At 37.3% G+C, this 24,313-nt stretch overlaps 1 protein-coding gene across 1 annotated transcript in view; it reads left to right on the forward strand.

Annotated features, from left to right (window-relative positions):
* Positions 1–24,313, forward strand: part of GRM8 (glutamate metabotropic receptor 8) — a 340,486-nt gene that overhangs the window by 137,660 nt on the left and 178,513 nt on the right. Inside the window, exons 3-5 of the mRNA XM_075491536.1 lie at positions 9,009–9,144; positions 9,619–9,773; positions 10,978–11,115. Of these exons, the coding sequence (XP_075347651.1) occupies positions 9,009–9,144; positions 9,619–9,773; positions 10,978–11,115 (429 nt within the window). The remainder of the gene's footprint in view (positions 1–9,008; positions 9,145–9,618; positions 9,774–10,977; positions 11,116–24,313) is intronic.

A 24,313-nucleotide genomic window follows, 5' to 3' on the forward strand; every position in this document is an offset into this window, starting at 1 on the left:
AACCCCATTACCTCCATGAGCAAAATTTTGTTGTAGGAGACTGAATATTTGCTTTCTAGGGATTAGATTTACCTGCAAGATTCCCTGTCAGAAGTGATCCATTCTTGATTTACATTACAAGTTTGGGCTTATAATTTCATGTAGAGAATACCACAGAATTCTCTTTTCCCAGTTTCAGAGAAAACTTAGATGACAGTTATTTTGTTTTACTTCAAATTTGAGACTGTTTTTTAAACATCACATTCAAGCTTAAACATCAGTAATCAAACAGACTTATCTTCATCAAAGTTAGGTAAGTCTTTACATGCAAACTATTTTGATAGTTCAAATTCTGAGAAAATACATATTTGATGACTAGCGATAACCTAAGCTAAATAGCATATGCCTAATTTTAAGAATAATTCCCTGATACTAGACTGTTTGGTTAAAGGAATACATACAGAAAGATGGAAATAATTGCTTCTGCCACCAACATTCTCGAAGATAGCAAAAAAACAGAAGGGATTTTTTTTTTTTAATTCCACTGAATACAAGAAATTTTATGACCACAAAGAAGAAGAATGTCTTCACTTACAAAAGCAGACCAAAAAGTTTCAGAATGAGAACATTAATCACTGCTGCTATTTTTCTTAGAAGGCATGATTAAAAGTCAGGTTCTGCTGCCTGTGTGCAGCATTTAAGTGCAAAGGAGGTGACTGAAGGCAATCTCTGAACACCGTGACAGCAGTAAGAAGCATGCAAGGGAAAAATAGGACACCAGCCTACCATTAAAATGAGGCAATCCAGGACAACTTAACTGAAAACAGACTTTTATATCACTGATAAAATATTTAAAATAAACAGGGTGAGGAGTGGAATAAAAAAGTGTTAAACCGACGATCCCCATAGGGAACAAATTATCCTAAAAGAGGAAAGGTTATATTTATTTAGAAATGGTTTTACAAAATCCAGCCCTTCTTGTGGTGGGGTTTCTTTTCCTGCCTAAACACAGTTATAAGGAATGCTATAAGCTTCTGTGTCATCTTCATGATGCTGAATACACCCATAGGGAATTGTGACTCGGGACTGTTCATTGACTATACTTGGAGGTGAACTGGCGATTTTTATGCCTGACCCAACTCTAGAATTTTTTGAAGCAACCATTTGCATCTAAACTCCCTAAAACATCAAATCCAAATCTTTACTGCTACTCAGACCCATTAGTACTGAGTATTTTAGAGAAATGGAGGAAAGAATAAGGGCCATATTCAAGGCAAATTTACTTTCAGAGAAAAATATGTTAGGTAATCACAGGCCAGGGTTTGAGTTCACACTATTACTTTGTTATAAACCAGAATTGATGTTACTTTAACAAAATAATTTGAAAATCTTTTAGAATTTAGGCATTTATGAAATTTCTTTTTATAACCTAAGTTTTCCTGATCTTTAGAAAACAAACAAAAATAGAGGGTCTCCTTTCCTCATTAAGGATGTACCTGGCATGTAGCCAGAAAACAGAAAATAGCAGTATATTTCTTTTTTCATATTATGCCTCTGCAAATTCTAAATCTGCAAGTAGGAAGAGCCATGTTTCCCCAGAGGGGAAGCATGTTTTTATCCCACTGCCATGATAAAAAAAGACATAGCTGTGGAAGCATTGCAACAGCTGACCAGTAAATGTAAGTGGAGACCAATTTCAATTTCATTTTTTTGGCCACAGATAGTTTTGAAGTTTGACTGGGCATCCCATGTCCTTTATGAACTAGTTATACAGTGATTCACTGTGGAATGGAAAATTCCTCTCTCACAACCTTCCAGAATTCATTCTTTTCAGGCTTGTTTTTTGCTGGGTATGTGATTTTTACCCATTCATAAACATATCTACTACAGACGAATTTTTCTTTTAGCCTCTCACTTTCGAGACTGTGGAAGATGGCTTTCATTTACACAAATAGCACTAAAAAGTCAAAGGACGAAAAATGTGTTGTTTGTGTCTTTTTTTTTCAAACCTGGGGAAAAAAAAAATCAGTAGGTTTGGTGATGGTGAGAATATCCCTTGCCGTTATTTTCCATCAGATGCTGGTGTTAATGGAAGCTGTAGTGGTGCATTCGGAACTGTTTCTTCTGAAAACAAAAAACAAAAAACCAAAAAAAAAAAGGAAAGAGAATGTTTTACTGTTCAGAATGGAAGTATAAAGTAACAGATCTCTCTTGCTTCATGTCACCTCAGAGACAGACTTGGATGACTGAAGCCAATAGCCAGTGGTCTCATATGGAGCCAGAGCTGTTTTTTTTTCTTTCTTCCTTTTCTATTTTAGAATTAACATCTGCTTTGCCCATGAAGTAAGTATCTGTGTGAGTGCATGTGTTTGTGAAATATGCATGGCTATATGCCTGTGAATACATATAGGAATGTAAAAAAACAGATGGAAATGAGGTATTTGGTGAGCTTCCGAGGAAATGAAAAGCTACAAGAGTTTAGGATATTTCCATTCTGCAGTTAGTTGGTGACTGCAACAAAGGAGATGTACTGGAATGAGATTTTATTTAACTAGATTTGGACATGAATAGCAGTGAAGATGCCATGGCATGGACTTCAATGGGAGCACGGAGCCTGCAGAAGGCTCAGGTTCTTATTTGTAAAGCTAAGCTACCCTGAAGTCTGTATAGGCACATTTGTGATCATATGGTTTCTTGGGGTAGTTAAGCGAAGGTAGCTCTGCAAAGAATGCATGGCTGCATTCAGACCTCCCAGCTACAGTACTTTGGCATTAAGGAGACATTTACGTTTGGAAGAATTATTGCTTGTGAAATTTGATCTTCAACTTATAATTATATCTTCCTAGGTGTCACTCCCTGTTGACTCATACTCTAGAAAATTATTGTTAAGGGCATCTAGGGATACACAAGAGGATGGCAGCAAGTTGGTTGTGGTTTGAATAATAATTCCTAAAAATTCCTGATTGTCAGCATCAGTGAAAGTCCCAAGCAGAACAGTCACTTACCTTATTTTTCTTTAACATTCAGTTTTCTTAACATCCAAATTTATCAAATAATGAACTGGCTGCTTAAAAAGAAGTTCTTGATAGATTCACTAAGTCATAAGGCTATCCTGACTTTTGTCAACAGAACTTGAGTATGGAGCATCTTGTTGTTTTTAATATCTCCAACAATCTTCATGCTGAACTAGGTTCCTGGCAACTGGAACAGACTTTCAATATAACCAGGTCTAGATTTTCTGGACTTTCAATATAACCAGGGGAAGGACTAGAAGAGGAAGAGAAATGTAATTGCCTGGTTTTCCTCATGCTCTCTTGCATCATGCGATACTGTCAGAAGTGTGCAGTCTCCTGTCAGACAGAGGCTGTGTCTGCCTGTGACAGCACCCTGTGTGCCTCACAGGAGAGTTTCTTACTGAGGCTTCTTCTGAGTCTCTGACATCTGTTCCCTAACTTGGAATAAGAACTTCTCTGCCTTCACATATTTCTGTAATGTCTTTTGGAAACTTTCCACAGGCCTACACTAAAATTTTCTTGGCCTAGTGACCAGTCACATATAATTCATCTTAAAAAAAGAAAATGTATACTTGAAGGTGGCTGAGAAAGTCCTGCCAGGTAGGACTGGGTCCCAGATGTGCTCTGGCTATTTGTCTTGAGCTTTTTCAGGAACAATGTGATATGTGATGAAGCTGCCATGAAATGATTGACTTGCAATGATGTATGCTGAGTCAGGTGAGGTATGCCTCTTTATGCTAAGAAATAGATAGCTTGTCAAAGCAAGCACATAGCTTGATCCCTTCCCCTTTTACAGTGGTAGGGCTAGGTATATTCCTGGGGAGACAAAATAGTTTAGAAGGTAAACTGGTTCTGAGTAATATGGCTGTGGTCCCAACACTGAACACACTTGACCTGAAAACTGTCTTCAGCTTTTTTGACACAAAGACAGTGCCCTTTCTTGTATATCCTACTTAGTTGGTCCATAATGTAGTGCTGGATCCTAGCTGGGGTAGGAGAGAATATGGCCCTTGTATTTACCTTTAGCTTCATCTTTCAGTCTTTGCTTCAGGAAATTCATTTGTTAGTGCAAGTTTTCCACCAAGTCTGCTTGCTGTTTTCCAAATACACATTCAACATCACTTCTTTTGGCACCCACCTCCACATACTTGAGTATTTAATGGTCTACAATTAACATGCCATCTTGTGACTTCAGAACCCATGAGAGCTAAAATGAATATTTATCATTATAAAATTACCATAAGTTTAACCACCAAAATGATGCAGGTACTACATTTCCCTTTTGCTTTATTTTTTCTTTTGTAGAATCATTGTTGTAAGAGCACAAAAAGAAAGGAAAAAGCTCATTGATCCAGTGTACTGACAATATCTTCAAAATTTACCAGTTTTTTGTTTGGTGATAACATATTTCCCACAAGCTGTGTTATACATAGCAGTTATAAGCAAGATAAGCCTAACATGGAACAATTTGTTTAAGATGTGATTTTTATCACAATGGAGAAAACAACTCAAAAATGTATTATTGTTGATCAGGGCTAGGTATGTCCCCGTTTTAAAAGCACATGAGTTACCAGCTGCTAACCATGATGCAGAGCAGCTGGACTGAACCCCTGATCATCAGTGGGGCAGTGCCTGCCCTGAGCCTGATTTCCAGCTCCCACCTCTGCTCTCCTTCTCTTCATCCCCTGGCTCCAGGTGCTGGATATCACAGAAGACAGAAGACTGTTAGACAGGAGACAAATGGATACTTATCATCACTGACACAGTGCAGTTCATATTAACTGCTGTATTCCTCAAATCAAGCTGGGATGACAGTACAACCTTAGTTTTGCAGATCTGAGAACAGACAAAAGAGGCTTAGCACAGTTTGGTGCTAAGACTTTTTTTTTGCCCCAGAGTAATTAAAGATCTACTTTCCATCAGTGCCATCTTAATGTCTTTAAAATGTGTGACAGATGCAACCCCTTAATTTCATTTCCCACGTCATATACGAATTAGGGAATGGGTACCATAGGAGTGGGTCCAATTACTGGTATCCATTCCTAGTTGTGCTACCTGAAATGAGTCTGTCTGTCTGATTCCCTTGTTAGTCTCAATAACAGCTTTTAGTGCAGCCCTCTCTGAAGCCTGTTCATAAATCCTTTTAACTGACTGGGTTTGAACACAACATTTCCTTTTCAGTAAGAAGATAGTTAGCTCTCGTTTCCTCACACAAATGTTATATTAATCATAATCTTAGTCAAGGGAAATTGAGACCGATGTATTTTTTTAGGTACATCCCCAGACAATGAAGGATAACAACTGTTTTAGAAACCAGCAACAGGGACAAGCAGTCATCATGCCAAATCAGTCAGAAATGCTGACAGGGCAAAACATGTAGACGGTATTTGTTCTTATGATTCACAGTCACAAATCCTCCAGGGGCATTATGTGTCTGAACCATCTGCCCTTTGGCACCTCTGCAGCAAATGGTAAATCCATTGGTACCATGTACAAGACATCTGTTCTCAAGCCCTATTTCTTCTTGATTTGGGGAAATCTCTCTTTTGTTCACACTTCATAAGATTATCCTAACTACTAGCCTTAAAACCTATCCTTTTAGTACCTCTGCTAGCTTTTTTTGAGGAATAATTATTCCTTATTCAGTTTTCTGGCTCCTATGAATCCTTCTCCTAGACGCTCATCTCTCTCTGTGTCTGGGCACTTAGCCCAGGCTGTAGATTTCAAAGGCAGCAGGGTGCTGAGAGGTTAGACACCGTAATGTTGTAAGTACCTTTGTGGATCTAGCATTTCATCATTAGCTGAAAATTGATACTCTGTTATTTGTTTGAGCAACAGCTGTATATGCAATATATAGATAAGGGTGTACACAAAGTGTTTTGTGTGTTGGAGATAGCTTACACAATTCATGATAAATGTAGCAACAAGGCTGAAGTGCATTTTATTTTGTTCCTATTAGTACTTAACACGTTCTTCAATGTAGAGATGCTAAGATGCACAGTACAGTCATGATTGAACTTGCTGCTGCAATGATGGAATGGTGTTTCTTCTACACCATTTTGACTGAAAATAGCTTTTTTAGATACTGCAGGTTTTCACTGCTTGATATCCATTCCACACAGATTGTAGATGGCTGTATATAGTGTATTATATGTACGCATTTTGGAATATTTGCATTGGAGTTTTATGTGGAAAGAATTTTTTTTTCCTAAGGTCCATTGCATGAATATAAATGGTTGAAAAATGTACTCTCAAAATTTATGAGGTAACAAATTATTCCTTTATGTCATTTTTTAGGATATGTTTTTCTTTTTGTGCCTGAATGACTTTGGGGACAGTTGAGAGCTTGGCATTGTTTTTCAGTTTTTCCTTTTTAACAGTGAATTGCTGTTTGTTAAATTTACAGGATGCCTGCTAAATATTTCTCTTACATTTCAGCCCTATTACTTGAGAAAGAGATTGCCGTAAAGGACTTTTTGAGTGTTTATCACAATAGCTTAATATCAGTTTAGAAAATTGGCTAAAGCTTTTCATAGTACAGTGTCCATCTTTTCATTACTGGATTGTCAAAGATACCTGGTGAATATGAGGGTCACCTGCTATATGGGCTCATCTGTTGTTATTGGCAAATTAGCTGTCTGTCATGGGGAGCCAGGCTGTTCATAAAAATGTGAAGAAATGTGTTGCCAGAGAAAGGCACTATATTCAATTTTAAAGCAGATAAGAGTAAATTATTTATGTTATATCTTTATACTATTTATAGATGGTAAAGAAATGTCTACAAACAATTTTTGTTAGAAATGGCAGATATTCTGATTTGCAAATATTATTTCTTTCATGTAAAGCAGAGAAGAGTTCAGGATAAATCTATATGGTAGCATGCATCTCTCGATCTAATAAAGTAATAATGTAACTTCCCAAGAAATTGTTGCACAGCTGAAAAAGGTGATATGTTTGCCTGTGACTAAAGCTGGCTGATTTCATTTGAAAGTTGTTATTTTTATACTGGCAGTTGATAATTCCATGCTTCATTTATGCCATGTCTAAACTTGATTCAAACTTAGGATCTGCCTGTGCAGAGAACTATTGAGGTCAACGAGATTCTGCAAAGGCAGAACAAAATCTGATAATGAATCCCCAGCATTTTCTAAATATTACATAGAATAGAATAGAATAGAATAGAATAGAATAGAATGGAATAATAGAATATTTTCAGTTGGAAGGGACCTACAACGATCACCTAATCCAACTGCCTGACCAATTCAGGACTGACCAAAAGTTAAAGCATGCTATTAAGGGCATTGTCCAAATGCCTCTTAAACACTGACAGGCATGGAGCAGCGTTGAACCATTCTCACACATCCTTTGAGTAAAAGAAATAAAAAAGACTTCATAAATACCTTTATTTTGTTTGTTTGTTTTACATAAAGATTAAATACATTCAGCTTAAGAAAGCTAGCACAAAGAGACCTCTGTAATGTCTTCATGTAACTCTACATCCAAAGCTGCATCTGGCTGTACCCTTGTTTTTGTTCAAATCCTATCACTGACAGCGTGTTTCAACCTAATTTGTGAAGTACTTTGGAAAAACATAAGGTTGACATTTTGTTAGGGAGGACAAGACTGTTGAGAAAGTTGGAAAGCCTCCCCATATACAATATAGCCATCTAACTATGTCTTTAGTTGTCTAATTACCTTTAATACATAGACATGTATGTGCCCCAAATGATCTTATACATCAGAAAATAAATACCAGCATTCATTAAAAATAGAACAGCTCTTTTAAAACACATTCGTATTTTTACTCACACTGAAGGCAATCTTCAATGTAGAAGTATTTAGATGCAGAGATGCAAAAATTATCATTTGCTTTGCCTTTGTCTAGTAACATGTCACTTTTTGATAGAAATAAACATTTTCTCATTTTCTTAATTTTCTGGTATTATTAATTATTAGATTCTCCACAAGAGGTTCTAATTTTGGGAATAACCACAGGCAGGAGCAAATATCGGTGGGAGTTAGATGTACCAATGTGAATCAGGCAATAGTTTTTAAAGAAAAAAATAATTAAAATAAACAAATCAGCAAACAATCACAGAAAGATCATCGATGGTGTAGGAAGTTGGTGCCAATCTGGACTCAGTGCTTCATGAAACAGGCTCAAGGAATTTCTGTCCTCATCTGCTCAAACACAGATAACAGCGTCATAACTGGGAGGTAGAGATTCCCCTTCACCAGTGTATGAAAGCTGTTAGAAATCACTGAGTTTCTGTAGAAATTTGTCCCTTTTTGCAGGACAGGTAAAATATAAAGATTTCATTTAGCACTTTCCTCCTTCTGTCAGGAAGAGATGTAAATATCATCTCTGAGTTTGTGTTCATTTGCTGATTAGTTATTTAGAATATTCAATGACAACCCAAAACCTCTTAAATAATTAAGACAGCTTAATTAAGAATATCATAATAACAATTAGAAGTGATCTGTATGTATTCGTTCGTAAGAGAACATTTCAAATTCTCTACTTGATTCTGTAACCGCAGCATTTATTGTTAACCTTATACTCTCTGTTGAAAAAGCAGAGGTGTATGGTAGTACCTGGTACTGGAGAGCCCCATTATGAACATAAGATAACTGTCCACTTGTGGCCCCATGGTTAAATGCAATCCTGTGGCAAGGCTGGGTTCTTGGCTGCCATAAGTTGGGGTAGGTCTGTGGAACTCAGTCCAGCTGAGCCAGAGTGCGGTGCTTGAGTATCTGGCTCAGGATGTTGTTTAAAATTTTGTATAAAAAATAAAGTAACAGGTAACTGAGTTGTACTCTTTAATGCGGCATTAAGTGTGTAAGTTTATATAGTGCATATTTCAAAATACATAGATAAGGTAACTTTTGGCTGCACTGCTATGTCTCAGATTAACATCTTGTTTTCTTTGCCTGCCTGATTAACTATGGATCATCTAAAGCATGGATATTTAATGTGTTAAAATTCTTTCTTTTTTTTCTTTTAATTTTTCTCAGGAGGTGTTTGCATTGCTCAGTCACTCAAAATCCCTCGAGAACCAAGACCAGGAGAATTTGAAAAGATCATCAAACGCTTGTTGGAAACTCCAAATGCTCGAGCGGTGATCATGTTTGCGAATGAAGATGATATTAGGTGCCTGTTTCTTAATTTTGTATGTTGAAGATATTTTCTCTCCACAGAGGTGCTCAGTTGGCTGGTGCAGAATAGAGTAACACAGGACGTTTCAGATTCAATCCCATGTAAAAATTCTTGGAAATCTGGTGATAAGAAATTGAGCTGCAATTATACAGTGTGCTGGTCACTTATTCCGTGGAGATCTAACCTGTTCCTAAGAGTGCAGTTCCAATAGATTGTTATATGGTGACTGAAAAGGAAGAAATCAATAAGAATGCTTAAAAAATATGGCTAAAGATGAAACAAATTAACTTGTACAGTACTGTGTCTTGAGTTCACTACAGCTGTTGTTGAATATGCTTTAGACTGTGAAAACTATTGACTAATTGGTTAGTGTGAGCTTACTTATGCATAGCCAGAATTAATACTGGGGATTCTAAAGTTCTTTGTAAATTCAGTTTGTTTAATTAGTCATTTGTTGTTTATTTTCAGGCGAATACTGGAAGCAGCCAAAAAAGCTAATCAATCTGGACATTTCCTCTGGATTGGCTCAGATAGTTGGGGATCAAAAATTTCACCGGTTCAGCAGCAAGAAGAGATTGCAGAAGGAGCAGTAACCATTCTGCCCAAAAGAACATCAATAGATGGTAGGAATGCACATGGCACAAAACCCTCATTTTCTGACAATGTTAAAGCACTCTAACGCTCTTTTAAAAAAAATTTAAAAAATCAGGTAGTCCTTGTTTACAGGGAGATAAGGGAAAACCTTCCAACTAAGTAACTTGAGTTGGCCTGATCCAATATTCATTTAATATCTCTGTTGAGATGAGGAGACGCTGAATCTGCAATTAAGCAATCTTATAATTGTCTAATAGCTAGAGCAGGTGTGGTAGAGAGCTTCTTACCCATAGCCTGGTGGTTCTTTGGGATAAAAAAGGAGAGTACTGAATGGATGATAATGAGTCAGCTCATTCTCCTGGGAGGAGATCAATCTAGGCTCTGCTTTCCTCTCTTAAACTTACCTTAAGAAGATATTAACAAAGTTTCTGACTTGGTGGATGAAGTGGAACTTGTTGGTTTGAATCACCTCATTCCTGGGAGGGTACTGGACATAGTAGCACCTCTTACTGTCTGGGTGAGTGCCCTAAACTGGTAAACAATTAGAAAAACTAAGCACTGTTGGTGCTACTTGGAGAATTTAGCCACATGGAAACATTTGTAGAGAGCTTAATCCAGATAGTATGTGTTAGTCATGATTTCATTATGGCTGCTGGGTTGTAGGGGTAAGGCTGGTGCAGAATCTAATCAGGTTTAAGCAAGAATCTTTAGTTTCTCAACTAGGGTGATTAAACATATAAATAGAAGCAGAATGTTAGGTGTGCTGGAAGCCCTCTGGTTGAACAGAGAGGTATCTGGTGATATTAGGTGGTCTTGAGATGAAATTTATTTGGATCACAGTCTTTAACTAAGTAGTGATTATAGTTTGCTTTATTTCTTGTAGGTATCCAAATTCTTTATTTGGGTCATCTGTGTATTAAAAATTAAGTTATTTCCCTAACCATCTGCATTGCATTTTTTTTTAATTATAGAATTCTGCTGGAGCTTTAGAGACCTTTGACTGCTGTAGGTATTTAAAAAATCTTGTTCTACAGCAAATATGGGATAATAACAAATATACTATTTTTTTTTAATCCTTAGATACTGCTATGCTCATAAAATACTTAATTATAGTAGTTTGTACCTAAAGCTTTTTCTTGTTTTGATATTTAGACAAAATCTGTTATTGTCTTTAAATTACTATTTTTATGCTGTATCACATTTTAATGCTTCTTTCACTTCTCTTAAATGTAGGATTTGATAGATATTTTCGGAGCCGAACACTTGCTAACAATCGAAGAAATGTGTGGTTTGCAGAATTTTGGGAGGAGAACTTTGGATGCAAGTTAGGATCACATGGAAAAAGAAATAGCAATATCAAGAAATGCACAGGTAACTGTGAAAGTAAAACGTTATCTGTAAGTTGTTTATTGCAGTGCAGGAAAGGAACTGCTTTCTTTTCATCACTCTTCTGTCTCCCTTCAATTCTCCAATACAAATTATTGTGTGGTAAGAAACATGTGACACTTTTTTTCTTTAAACCTGAATAAAAAATTCATGGGCAAAGTCTGAGAAAGTTAGTAGTTAATTTGCACAAATCCAGTGATGGTACAGGTTTTGTTCAAGACCTGTGGCTGTGGTTCAATTCCATTCATGTTTTCAATAACTTCCTCTCTCACCCCATCTATAGTTGTGAATACAATTTTTTTTTTTTTTTAGTGAATGAGCACATCACAGTAGTTCTCATATTGTTATACCTGAAGTATATACCGAGAAAATTACACTTCTGTTTAAACTATTGAGGTCTTGATGATAGGTCAAGTCATGAACTCCTTATTTAGTTTACAAACTGTGTTTAAGGATGAAGTAAAAATCAGGCCAATATGTCCTTACTACTTGTCCTCATGTGAAAAGAACAGGATTCTATATTGTATTATAAAGCTGAAAGTTTCTATGAAGTTTGAGCAAAAACTCTGTAACTGGCACTGGTGTTCTCAAACCTGCTTGCTGAGGCATCATACCCAGACACAATTGCCATGACAGCTGATATAGCAGTTGCATCTGTAGCTCTGAGTTTCATCTCATCTGTGAGATGCTGGCTTTTTGCTGTTCCTTGCAGGGTTTACTACAAAATTGTTACCTTTAGTCTTCTGTAACTATAGCAGACTGTTTATGTTACTTTTTGTATAGATAGTTTTTGCCTAATGTCAGGGCTCCCAGTGTCATTTGCTTAATTACTGCCACCACCCCCAGCAGTACTGGTAGTGACCACCATCTCTGTGACTAGTGGCAGCAGTAATACTCCATTTTCTGCACTGCATACGTAAGTCATCCATGTGCCTTGATTTCCCTGGCAGTGTTTTCTTTCACCAAATAATATTTTCCACATGGAGCGTGAACATTTTTGTTCACTTGCTGTTCCAAGATTTCTGCTAGCCTGGTGACACTGTATGTAGCCTTTACTATGGGGGTGCCCATCCAAACTTTCTGCAAACAAAAGCTGTACACCAGCACCCCACTTCTCCTGGGTTTGTCAGGCAGACATACCATGCAGTCTCCAAGCACATGCACCGTTGGTCCTGCACTTCCTGAACCACCAGATTTATTGTATGCGTACTGTGCCGTCAATTCAAAGACTTACTGCACTGGGCTTTGCAATGCACAGATCTATCTCACACAGAAAAATGGGAGCCATGCATGCACTCTCTCATTTCAACAATGACGCCTTGTCTTCTGTCTTTTACCACACACTCCATAAAAAAAAGGATGATAATCAGTTCCTCACTGAGCTAAATGATAGCTCGTTACTCTAATCCTTTACTCCTTGGCCTTGATTCATATAGCAGTAAGTCATGGCTGGGTAGTTACCCATGTCTGGGAAGGGATTATTTTGTTTTTACTATTTTAAGTGGAAAAGAGATGCCTTTTTGAAGTTCTTCAGGTGGAGCGAGTAGTGTATGTGCTGTAGTTTGGGAAGCTCTAAATGTTACCACAGATGGTTGTATGACTTCTCAGCCTCATCACATCTGTCAAATTGAATTACCAAGTGAAAAGTAGTGTATAAAATGCATAGGCCGTATCTTGATAGAGTCAGAGTATTTTGCGATTTGAAATGGATATCCATATATTTTATGAAACAAAATTATGGTACACTCTCTATGCCTGAAAACAGAAAGAAATCATATTTTCTGCACTTGGAAAGTTAATATAGTACCAAGGGATGGGATTAAGATGTGGGCAGTCTCATATGAAGGTTACACATGCATTTTCACCTGCAGGGGAAAAAGCTATAAATTATTCTGCAAACATGAGTATCTACGAGTGGTAGGACCCTTGACTAAAACCACTTAAAGGTGGCTTACTACAATGGAAAAGACACTTGGACATCAGCAGACCTCAAACAAGCTGATGATTCATCATGATCCCTTTGCTTATCTAACTTATCTAACTTTGCTTGTCAAATGTAAAGGGTTGGATGACAAAAATAACCGAAATATGTTCCTTTAAAGTAAACTGAATCAAGAGACTAGGGTGGAAGTTCAAAATGAACCTGCTGTGATTTAAAGAGAAATGCTAGCTGCAGAATGGGGGAATGACCTCCCCCCCATTCTAGACCTAGAGAATCACAAATGGCATCTTGACCCAACCTAATTAATTTGTCATGGCCTCCTGTGCACAAAAGAGAGGCAGCAATGAAATCCTGGCTGGTTCTTCATACCACAGCCCTCAAAGCAGATGAGTCGGTCTACTATGATCTTCTACGTCTGCTAAAGATTAAAGAGGAGAATATCCCACCCATGAATTTATCCTTCCCTTGAAAGACCAAAGATGTTACTTCATGGTCAAATCTGCTCTGAAATAATGGCAGTAAATGAATGAACCCTCAAATTTCAATAAGGATATAGGAGCTGTTACATTTAATTTTTTATAACCTAATATTGAAGACTTTGATCCTTGGCCTATGTCAGTTGTCAGCTTTCCTTCCGGTGGGTTTTCTCTGAAACATTACGTGTATTTTCTCAGTCCTAAATTTCAACTCAATTCTTAAAAGGGATGTATTGCCATCTCTAGTTCAGGTCTTGAAGACTGAATTTAAAAACACCATTTATCCTAATTTTCCTTTATTTTATCTGGGCACTGCAGATGATAAGATCCTCTTTGTCTTTTGCGCACCAGCCCAATTTGTATATCATGTCAATAGCCAGTGATACACTGAAAGGAATCCAAAAGCTCGACATACAGCCATAATCCAAAAATTTCCCTCTCCAAAGATATTAAAAGGCAAATTGATAGGTATAAAGTTTTCTCAGACTTGAGATGTGTTTTGTTAGGCATTCCTGTTTATCTCAGCTAGGAGGTACTTGAATCTTTTTCTTATATGACATTTGTAAGTCCCAACAACAACAAAACTGATATCCCTGTTCTCTGTTTAGTCATGTTATCTGTTCATAGCTTTAAATTTTTACTACCTGCAGTCAGGATGCTACCAGTCTAATCCAATTTCAAGCACTTTTTTTCCTATGAAGATACTAGAAAATGCTTCATAGCGAAAAATATTTCTGTCATTTCTTTTCCATGTAAAATCAGCAGTCTTTTAGCACTGAAAGTCCTGAAGAGGTTTTTCTCTCCTTCAAGGTTAAGAATTACAAAAAGACATAAGCCTTCTTACCTCCTTCTGTTCTTATACATTACTGATTATTATAGTCTAGTGTTATAATGGCTTAAACAGTTTATTTAAAGAAAACAGCTATTTTAAAACTGTTTAAAAATACAGTTTATTTGTGGTTGCTGTTTCTTCTTATTCCTAAAAGAATTTGTGCTTTGGAGATACATAAAATAATAAATTTCTTTTGAGTTTGCCTGATCATTTGCTTTCTGATTTTTGCCAGTTTACAGAAAGCAATGATTCACTTAAACTTTGAAAAAGTAATTGCTTTGCCACTATTGATTTGCAACTAGTTCTATGTGTTTCCGAATGTGAGTGTACATTGATCAAATCATCAAGATTAGAATAGTTCATTGAAAAATATTAGAGTGGGTTTTTTTCCCAACCTTTCTGTAATTTAAAAAAAAAAAATCAAATCAGGCCATTAACTTGGTGAACATGAAACGATAATTCAATGACTGCCCTTAAACATTTTTAATCAGGGAAGGGGAAAGGCATTTGTGGCGAAAACTTGTTTGTCTTACTACAACAAAATGGAAAAGAATGGAGCACTACAAGGATTGAACTGTCTGTAGAGGTTACAAGAAGCCTCACTTTACATATTTATTCAAGGTGCAGGTTTCCTATATTCAATAAAAAGATCTTTAGTGAGACATGATTCTTTCAGAGATCTTCAACAGCCTTTCTTTAGCACTGGAATCTCTGTGGGAATGAGAAGTGAGGAGATGAGAAGCTTTTCACTCATCCACGTGCCCCAGCAGAAAACTATGAAGACAGCATTCATCCTTTGATTACCTACATTCTTCAAGAGGAAGGGCTTGCACCATGGTTGCAGGAGATGGCAGAGACAGTATGCCTCTTGCTCTACTTTAAATTTAATATCCTGGAGAATTTTCCCATACCCTCAGCCTCCCACTTGACTCTATTGGTGGGCCAAGTTTTTGGTCGCTGAAGATTTAGCATTACTTAGAAACACTGTGGACTGACAAGAAGTATTCCTGGTGGTGTGTTGGTAACTCCAGCTCTTGGTTGTTGAGCTATTGTTGTTGTCCACCTTAAGGTCAGTCCCACCTTAAGGTAGATTTCTAGAACTTGTGTTTCTTAAGAAATGTACAAAAGTATGAATATAAAGATTTGAAAATGAAACAAATATATCCCAGAGTCCTCTTTTAAAAACTGCAGTGAATTGGGGGGCTGACAATATGCACCATTACTCTTTCAGAAGACCAAAACACAGTGATAGAAAAAGCAGCATTAATGAGGAAGAGTTAAGGGAGAAGGGTAAGAAGTAAATGGAATGTACTCAGCTTTCCTTCCATTAACCTCACAGAATGTTAATATTTGATTTAATTCTAACAAAAAAATTCTGAAGAAGACTTCTTTACATATATATATGTGCATATGCATGTAGATATTTGTGTTTGCATGCATAAACAGATAGAAATCTAACATGAAGTAAAGTTGCTTAGTGTATCATGTTTTAATGTGTACAATGGTAGCCTCAAATTCAAATCAGACATAAGAAGATGTAGTTCCATTCAGATTCGTTCTGGATTTTCCCCATAGCATCCCTCCAAGGCATGCATTTATCATAGTATTTACAGTCTTTGAACAGCAAAATGTGGCCCTTTAATAAAACTTCAGCAAAAATGGTAATTAAAAAAGCTCCTTCATGCACATCACTACAGAAGTAGTCTCTCCCCCTGTTTTGCATGGTTAGCATTTTAACTATTCTGCAAACCTAATCAGCCTTTAACTGCCTATAATGACTGACTGCACTGCTAAAAATAAAGATGGAAGAGTTTCCAAAAGCATATAGACCCCTGTGTAAATTAGTCTAATTTCAGTTTGCTCTATCAAACTGAACTATTTGTTTCACGGGAAAAAATCACAGTGCAGTATAGTAGATATCATGCATACCTAGGAACTTTACAGATACATTATTTAATTGTTTTCTCTTAACTAACCTCTTTGAAAATACAATTGCACCAAAAAATATTAATAGAAAGAAGCAGATTTACTAATATGCATATGTAGCCACATTCTGAAAAATTCATAGAACAAATTGAAAAGTTCAGTAGCAGAATATGAATCTCGTAGTGGTACGCTGCATTGCTATTTAGTTTGAGTAATGGTTCCATTACCATAAAATCATTCCTAAGGTAGTTTTTTTTTCTTGATGAGACCTTCACAGAGTTAGAAAAACCCAGCATAGATGCAGTTGAGACACATGGTGATTGTGCCACAATTCCCCAAAGGCACTAAGGCTCAGGACGGACTGTTTTTGAGTACACAGAAAGAGCTACATGCTCTCCATCTTGTGTGATTTCCGTGTTGTGACCAGTATGTTTAGGCATAAGACGTAGAAAGGGCAATTCTTATTCCTTCTCTTCTTTTGCTGTTCTTTGCCATTTTTTTTCTTGATTCCCATTTGAAAAGTAGCTTATAAACACATTGCAGAAGGATTTTTGACTTTATATTCATAAAATGTCTATTGCTGTTTTGTGTAAGTATGGTAATTCTATGTAAAAATCAGAGTAGTCAGATTTGCAGCATGATAAGCAGGAACCAAGCTGACTGCTGAATCTTTGCTACCCATCACATCAGTTGGACATAAAAGACTTTGAGGAGTGTTTGCCATAGTCTGAGCTGTTTCTTACTCTGCTTGGGACGTTGTCTCAGAACTATGAAAACTGTGTGTTACAGGTAGCTGCACTGCAGTGGTCCCATGCTGCCTTTAACGTAGCATTAAATCAAACTGCATCATGTGTCATTAAATAATATATGGAGCCAGAGAGCATTAACTTTTGGTTTTAGGACAATAGATCACATCCCAGGTGGCACTAAGACCTCTTCCAATAACCTAAATGAAGTTCTCTGTAATGGTATACCATAGGCCATAAATTCACCATTTTTGCCGATTTTGTCTGGTTCCCAATTTCAGAAGCCTGGGTAGTCAAATCCAAAGAAAAAGTTGATGTCTGAGAACGGTGAGTGACATTCTGCCAAAATTAACAAGACTGATATACAGACTTTCTCATGCTATATATCAGGTCAGAATGTTTAGACCAAATTCTGTCCTGATGGTGGAGAACTGGCAGGCATGAACCTTGCCATCTCTCTGCTGTCAGTGCCTGATAGACTGATAAGTGATAGAAGACCATAGCTTAAGGTATATTTGATCAAAATATAAACATTCAGTTGTCTTACAAACGGCCAGTTCTGGCTCTTATTCCAGAAACTACAGAATTTTAGAAGATTCAAGTTAAATAGTATTTCATTCCAGCAACTGCTAATGTGCGTAAGTATTACTCAATATGTCTGAGAGCTGTCAAATTCAGGGGACCTAATTCTATGCCCATTCACTGATTTGATTTCTTCATTTCACTTGCTGTCATTCATTTTGTTATTTCACCAGTTGTTAATATTTTTAAATCTGTTTATAACATATCCAGTGGAATATCACTTCTCAATCCTGTTGTCAAAGCTTAGATTCACCTACAAAATGTATCATTTAAAAAATCTTATTATTCTAATATGAAGAAGAAATTGTTGATATATTCCATAGAGGTCTTTGTTTCTCTATAATTTTATTCATAAATAGGAATTCAGGTCTTATATTCTGTCAGGAAATGTTTCAATTTTAGACTTATAATGTTTCACAAAGTTATGAGTCAATTCCACTGCACAATCGTTTAAATAGAGTACCTTGCCATTTTAGATTTGATACACTTGCTGCCAAGTTGGAATACTTTTAATACACATATGTATGTGCACATGTGTGGATGTGTTTGCTAGTAACTTATGAGTCCAGAAATTCTTATTCCAGCTCAGAGTCTCTGCAACAATGGCATATCCTAGTGAACAAATTGTTGCTTTAAGTACAATTTTGTGTGAACTCTGGAACTGCACCTTCTCAAATGTAGCCTCAGAAAACTTGTAACCTGGAGTTCAAAAAATGTGTAGATCACAGAATCGTCTAGGTTGGAAAAGACCTTTAAGATCATCAAGTCCAACTGTAAACCTAACACTACCAAGACCACCACTACACCATGTCCCTAAGCACCTCATCCAAATGTCTTTTAAATACCTCCAGGGATGGTGACCCAACCACTTCCCTGGGCAGCCTGTTCCAATGCTTGATAACCCTTTCAGTGAAGTAAAATTTCCTAATATCCAATCTAAACCTCCCCTGGTGCAACTTGAGGCCATTTCCTCTTGACCTATCACTTGTTACCTGGGAGAAGAGACTGACCCCCACCTCTCTACAACCTCCTTTCAGGTAGTGGTAGAGAGCAATAAGGTCTCCCCTCAGCCTCCTTTTCTCCAGACTAACCAATCCCAGTTCCCTCAGCCGCTCCTCATAAGACTTCTGCTCTAGACCCTTCACCCAGCTTTGTTGCCCTTCTTTGCTCCAGCTCCAGCCACTCAATGTCTCTCTTGTAGTGAGGGGCCCAAAACTGAACACAGTATTCGAGGTGCAGCCTCACCAGTGCTGAGTACAGGGGGACAATCACTTCCCTAGTCCTGCTGGCCACGCTATTTCTGATACAAGCCAGGATGCCATTGGCCTTCTTGGCCACCTGGGCACACTGCTGGCTCATATTCAGGCAGCTGTCAACCAACACCCCAAGGTCCTTCTCTGCTGGGCAGCTTTCCAGCCACTCTTCCCCAAGCCTGTAGCATTGCATGGGGTTGTTGTGGTCCAAGTGCAGGACCTTACACTTAGCCTTGTTGAACCTCATACAATTGGCCTCAGCCCATTGATCAGATGTGGCACTTCAGGACATGGTTTAGTAGGTGTGGAGGTGTTGGGTTGACGGTTGGACTAGATGATCTTAGAGGTCTTTTCCAACCTTAATGATTCTATGATTCCATCCTTCTTCAGGTAGAAAAGATATTTGTTGTTTTTCCTTCTGAGTAAGTTCTTGTAATCCTGCCTTGAGAGGACTGGAAGAACTGTTTTAACTTTGTATATACATCATCTCTGCCATTATTCAAGCATTTCAGGTTACAGTGCTTAAACATTTTATAAGTATGCACATTTGGTGTGCATAGTTGCTGCCTGACTAGATGCTTCATTAGAATGCTAGTACAATAAAAAAATAGTTTAAGTCTTCAAAAAGGACCATTAGCTGCATAGTTTTCACTGTCCTTGGATGTGGTCGGACAGGCTGATCTGCTCATTGTAACCTCATAGGAGGTTACTCATCCTTCAGACTGTTGACCACTGTCTGATCACTCTAGCAGTGTTCTGTGAACCAATCTGGTTGAGGACTTTGGAGGTGAAACTTCATTACCCAGATCAGCAGCAGGCGTGTTAATTTTGTTGAAAATGTTCTTCCATATTCACAAGTAGTGGTCCATGACACATCTTTTCTTGGTCTGTTGCATGGTGGGAGATACCAGTTGGGCGGAGAAAGAGTGGCCTTTGTGAGGTACCTTCTTCCTCAGGAGGCCCAGGTACCCTGAGGCCATGTCTATGTTATCAAACAGTGCACCTCTGCAGAGAGAAGCAGTTGATGATGAACATCTGAAGTCCCCACTGTACTCATTTCAAGAGATTTTACATCAGGTTAGTATGGTCCTTTGGGCTGGAGAGCCATACCTGTATTCCCAGCACTCATCCTACAGTTTGGTTTCCTCTGAAAGGTTTTATAAGTAATCGCTCATCTTTTGTGGAAGGGAGTTCAGATTGGTCATCTGTAAACAGATGCAGATGTTTTTTAATCTACTGAGAATTTTATTGCAGAAATAGACCCAGCAAAATCAATGGAGCATACATAATGGGCTGTAGTATAAATCAGTGTGGAAAAGGAGGTCAGAATTTGGCCTTTAATGGACAAGTGTGTCCATTAAATGTACCAATTATAGTTCAATATTTCCAGAATATTATTTGTATCCAATATTTGAGATAGCTGTTTTTGCATGGACAGTTCTTATGAAAGGTCAGGTAGAAGCACAAGTGTCCCCAGTTTGTGTTAAAATCAGTGTACAGGGGAGGAGAGGTATATTTGTTACATTGAACTTACACTGGTTTAACTGCATGGCTGGGCGTAATGATTTTGACCTAAATTCTAGCTCTGGACTAGCGCATGTTCATGGCTTGCAGGATTGCCCTTGGGTGGAGCTCATGAGACAGGATTTACTTAATTCTTTAACTTCTGGCAGGCCACCTCCACATGTCTTAGTAAGCTGCTTAGACTGGTATGACTTACTCCGTGAGGATGCCTGTCTCTCTTTATGGACTGCAAATAGACCTAGGTGACTGATTCTGATGAGATGTCCTGCTTTTAGCTTGCTCAAGCCAAGTGAAACGAATCCCATTCCATGGTTGCGTGGATCACCACCTTCTCAACAAAGCAATCTGCCTTCCCAGTTTATGTAAAATCCTGGTGATAACTCTAATATTTGTTCATATTAATTATGACTATATTACTTAAAAGTTTAGAGGTAATTTAGCATCCTTACAGGTACTTTCACAGATAGAAACAAAAGGGAAGGTAATACATTGCAGTCCTCTGTACATAGATTATCAGCCAATATTCCTCAGATCTGAATATGTGACTATTTGCCTATTGATAATACCACAGATTTTCAGGATGCAATATCCTGTTGAATTATTTTTAAAAAAAAAAAAAAAAAAAGGACTTGTTGACAAAGGTTTATATTTTCAGGTTTATATTTAGGCTTTGTTTAAAAATGAAATATTTAATTATTCTGGCCAAGTTCCTTTTATTCTGTGAGGAGATAATCCCAGGAGACAGACACATTAAGGCTTTAAAATCTTTGATGAATCTACATAATGTATGTGATCTGTCACTGAGACAAAAGCAGCTGCTGGTGTGATCTCACATGCTACATACCCTGTGGAAAATGTTACTTTCAATTTATTGAAGTGATAGTGTGGGATAAGGTGTGCTTCCATTAGTGGTATCTTCAGCTGCATCAGTAAACAATGGATGATTAATGTTGTGGGGTTTTTCTACTGTATCTTCAGCATTTACTGAAGTTTTGGCAGCCAAGGATGGTCTTGGTTGATTTGTTACTGTCTTAGTTAAAATTCAAGATAGTGAAAGGGAAGGTCTATGCACTACATGCGTTCCACCTGACCCCGCAAAATAATAAGACCCAAACACCTTCACAAGCTCTGCAATGGTGGTGTGCTGAGGCCATGGTCTACCATGCTGTTCAGGTTTCCCTTGCTTCCCATCTGTTCCCTACTTTTCCATGTGCTCAAGTATAAACTCTTTGGGCCAGAGATTGCATTTTTCAGATTTTTTTTTTTTTAACAGTGTTTTCCTGTTCTATTCTTTCAAGCAAAGAAGAAGAAAAAAGAGTTGGCATTTGCACGTCATAAACCTGTTTGGAGGAGTCCAGTGGAATTTAAGTGCCACATAAGCATTGTTTGGCCTAGAAAATAAGGGTGCTTTTTCACTGTCACTGTTCAGTTCTGACTGTTGGTAGACTTTTTCCTGAGCATACCCTTGAAAGAGCAGTCCTTCAGAGACTCTCAGATAGATCAACAATTATTCTCTCATCTTGAAATGAACAAATCATTTCCAGCACCAGAAGCACTTCGAGGTAACATTTTAAATTGTGTTTTCTTGTGACTTTTGAAACTACAGCAAACAAGAAACAAATTCATTTTATTCCTTTTAAATTTTGAAAAAGAGCCTGAGACTCTAAAAGTGGTAGTTTTAGGAACATTGTAAATGTTGGCTCGGAGAGTGATAGAATAAGCTCTGCAATTCACTGAAGCTTCTTGCAAGATATATTACATATAAAATCTGAAAATATAACAAACAATCCATGTGTATAGATTACTGGAATAATTGCTTTTTCTTTTTAGCTTTTTGGACAGAAATGTTAGCATCTGCCAAAAGGCTACTGTAGAGAAAAGCAATTTACAAAATTGAATAGCATGACTATGAGACAAAAAGGCTCTTGTGTTCTGCATCGTACTTTTAAGTATGTAGCATTCCTCAAATTCTAGATAAAAACTATCCAGAAAGAGAAATGTACATACCACAACTTAGCCATTGACTTTGTAATTAGTAATTCCAAACAAATAATAGACATAAGATTACAAATGGCTTTCACAGAATTTGGAAAGAGAAAAGGAGACTAAATTTGCTGTATAAATAGATAAAGCACACATATTCGGAGGTTTAATTCCTGGAACTCATTGCTTTTATTTTTTAATTAGACCAGATATATATCATTCTAACTTTTCTGGAAAACTAGAGTTGAAATTAAATAAAAAGAAACTTGCTCATGAACTTTTGATACATTTCCACTGGATTTTAGGTGAAATCTGTGGTTGCAGCAGTGTTTTAAAATGGAGAGAGGAAAAAATAATTAAAGGAAGCAGAATTAATTTACTGTATTAGATTGTTCAAGTCTTCATGTTGGCTAACACAACTGAAAGTGAGTATGCAAAGGTCTTTTACATTTGCAATTTCTGTGTGCAGTGGGATAGCATGGAATGTAAAGATTGGTACCTGACAGCCTGCAGGAAAAAGGGCCAGTAAATCTACTTATTATACTGTAGCTTCTGCACGTTTTTCAGCAGAACTACCTATGGCCTGGATGTCAGCCTTCATGGTAAAACTTTCCTGGCACACTCTGTTAAACATTGTTCCTTTACACAGGCTCTGACTGACCCATACCTTTGCGAGCTGCAGTATGAGACTTTCAGGTCTGCATAAGATTTGGGTTGAATTTTGGATGAGTATTAAGGTCACTTTCAATTTTATCTGAGCTGTTTTCACTAATTCCTCTGTGAAATTGTCTTTCATGTAATTTATGATGATAAAGGAAACAGCGTTTGGAACATGAGACCAAAGATTTTGCAACTTAGTTGCACAGAGATAAAATACAAAGGATATATAATGGCCAAATCTTCAATGCTGTACGTGAGTGTTGCTTTATTGACATGAAGAGGTATTAGATTTGAGAGGATATGGCCCCCCAAATGAGAGTAATAACTCGATTTTTGTGTGGAAATCAAAGAGAGGTCAGTAATCAAAGGCTGAGTAGGACAAGAAAAGTTTTAAAGGAATCATCCGAAGGGAAGCTACTTTGCTTTTCATTTCAGAAGACAAGAGTTTTAGATCTTAAAAGTAGGATAAAAATAAGCAGAGCTTTATAGACAGGTGGCACAGAACCTGGAAATAGAGACAAGAAGTTTGAACAACCTATGAAAAGGGTAACCAACCAAGAATTTGGCCTCAGTGATACTAAAATTCTCTAATATCTATGAAAGGAAAATTGTATGTGGGGAGGGGACTACAGTGCATATTACTCCTTGAAAACTCTTTTGGTCTGCTGTTACGTTGTTCTATTTTCCACAGTTTACCCTTTTTGTTTTTCTCATTTAAGCATGAATCACTCCCCTGAAAAAAAGAATTAACATTTCTTGCAGCCTCCTTCACTGTGATATTGAATCATGTTGGCCTTTGCTTTTAGACCCTTAAGATCAGGGCTATCGGTTTACTTTCAGTTATACATGTGACATTAAAAAAAAGAAAGTGTGCTTTTAGAATGTGAATGGTGCTTTTACCACTTTCCTTGCCTTTTTATAGTGTTCCTTTAAAAAAAAAAAAAAATCAACATTCCTATATTCATTTTTTCTTTGTTTATTTTTCTTCATTTTTAGAAAGGTGTATCTGAGCATATTTTGGTCATGATTACAAACGTGCTAACTTGTAGTCCTATCTGGAATTTGGTCTGGTGCGCTCTTCCAGATAAAACCCAACATCCTTTCTCTTCTTGGGGTTCTCTGCTTGTTGTTCATGTTGGTCATTTACAGTATCTCAGCTGATGCTTCATTATGATATTTACCTGCCTGAAATGTGGCTATCTGAAATTTCAGATGATCATGTTTTCTGGTTCTTCAGTCTCTATAACTTTCTGTAGCGT

This window comes from Mycteria americana, chromosome 1, assembly GCF_035582795.1.
Source record: "Mycteria americana isolate JAX WOST 10 ecotype Jacksonville Zoo and Gardens chromosome 1, USCA_MyAme_1.0, whole genome shotgun sequence".
NCBI classification, from domain to species: domain Eukaryota; kingdom Metazoa; phylum Chordata; class Aves; order Ciconiiformes; family Ciconiidae; genus Mycteria; species Mycteria americana.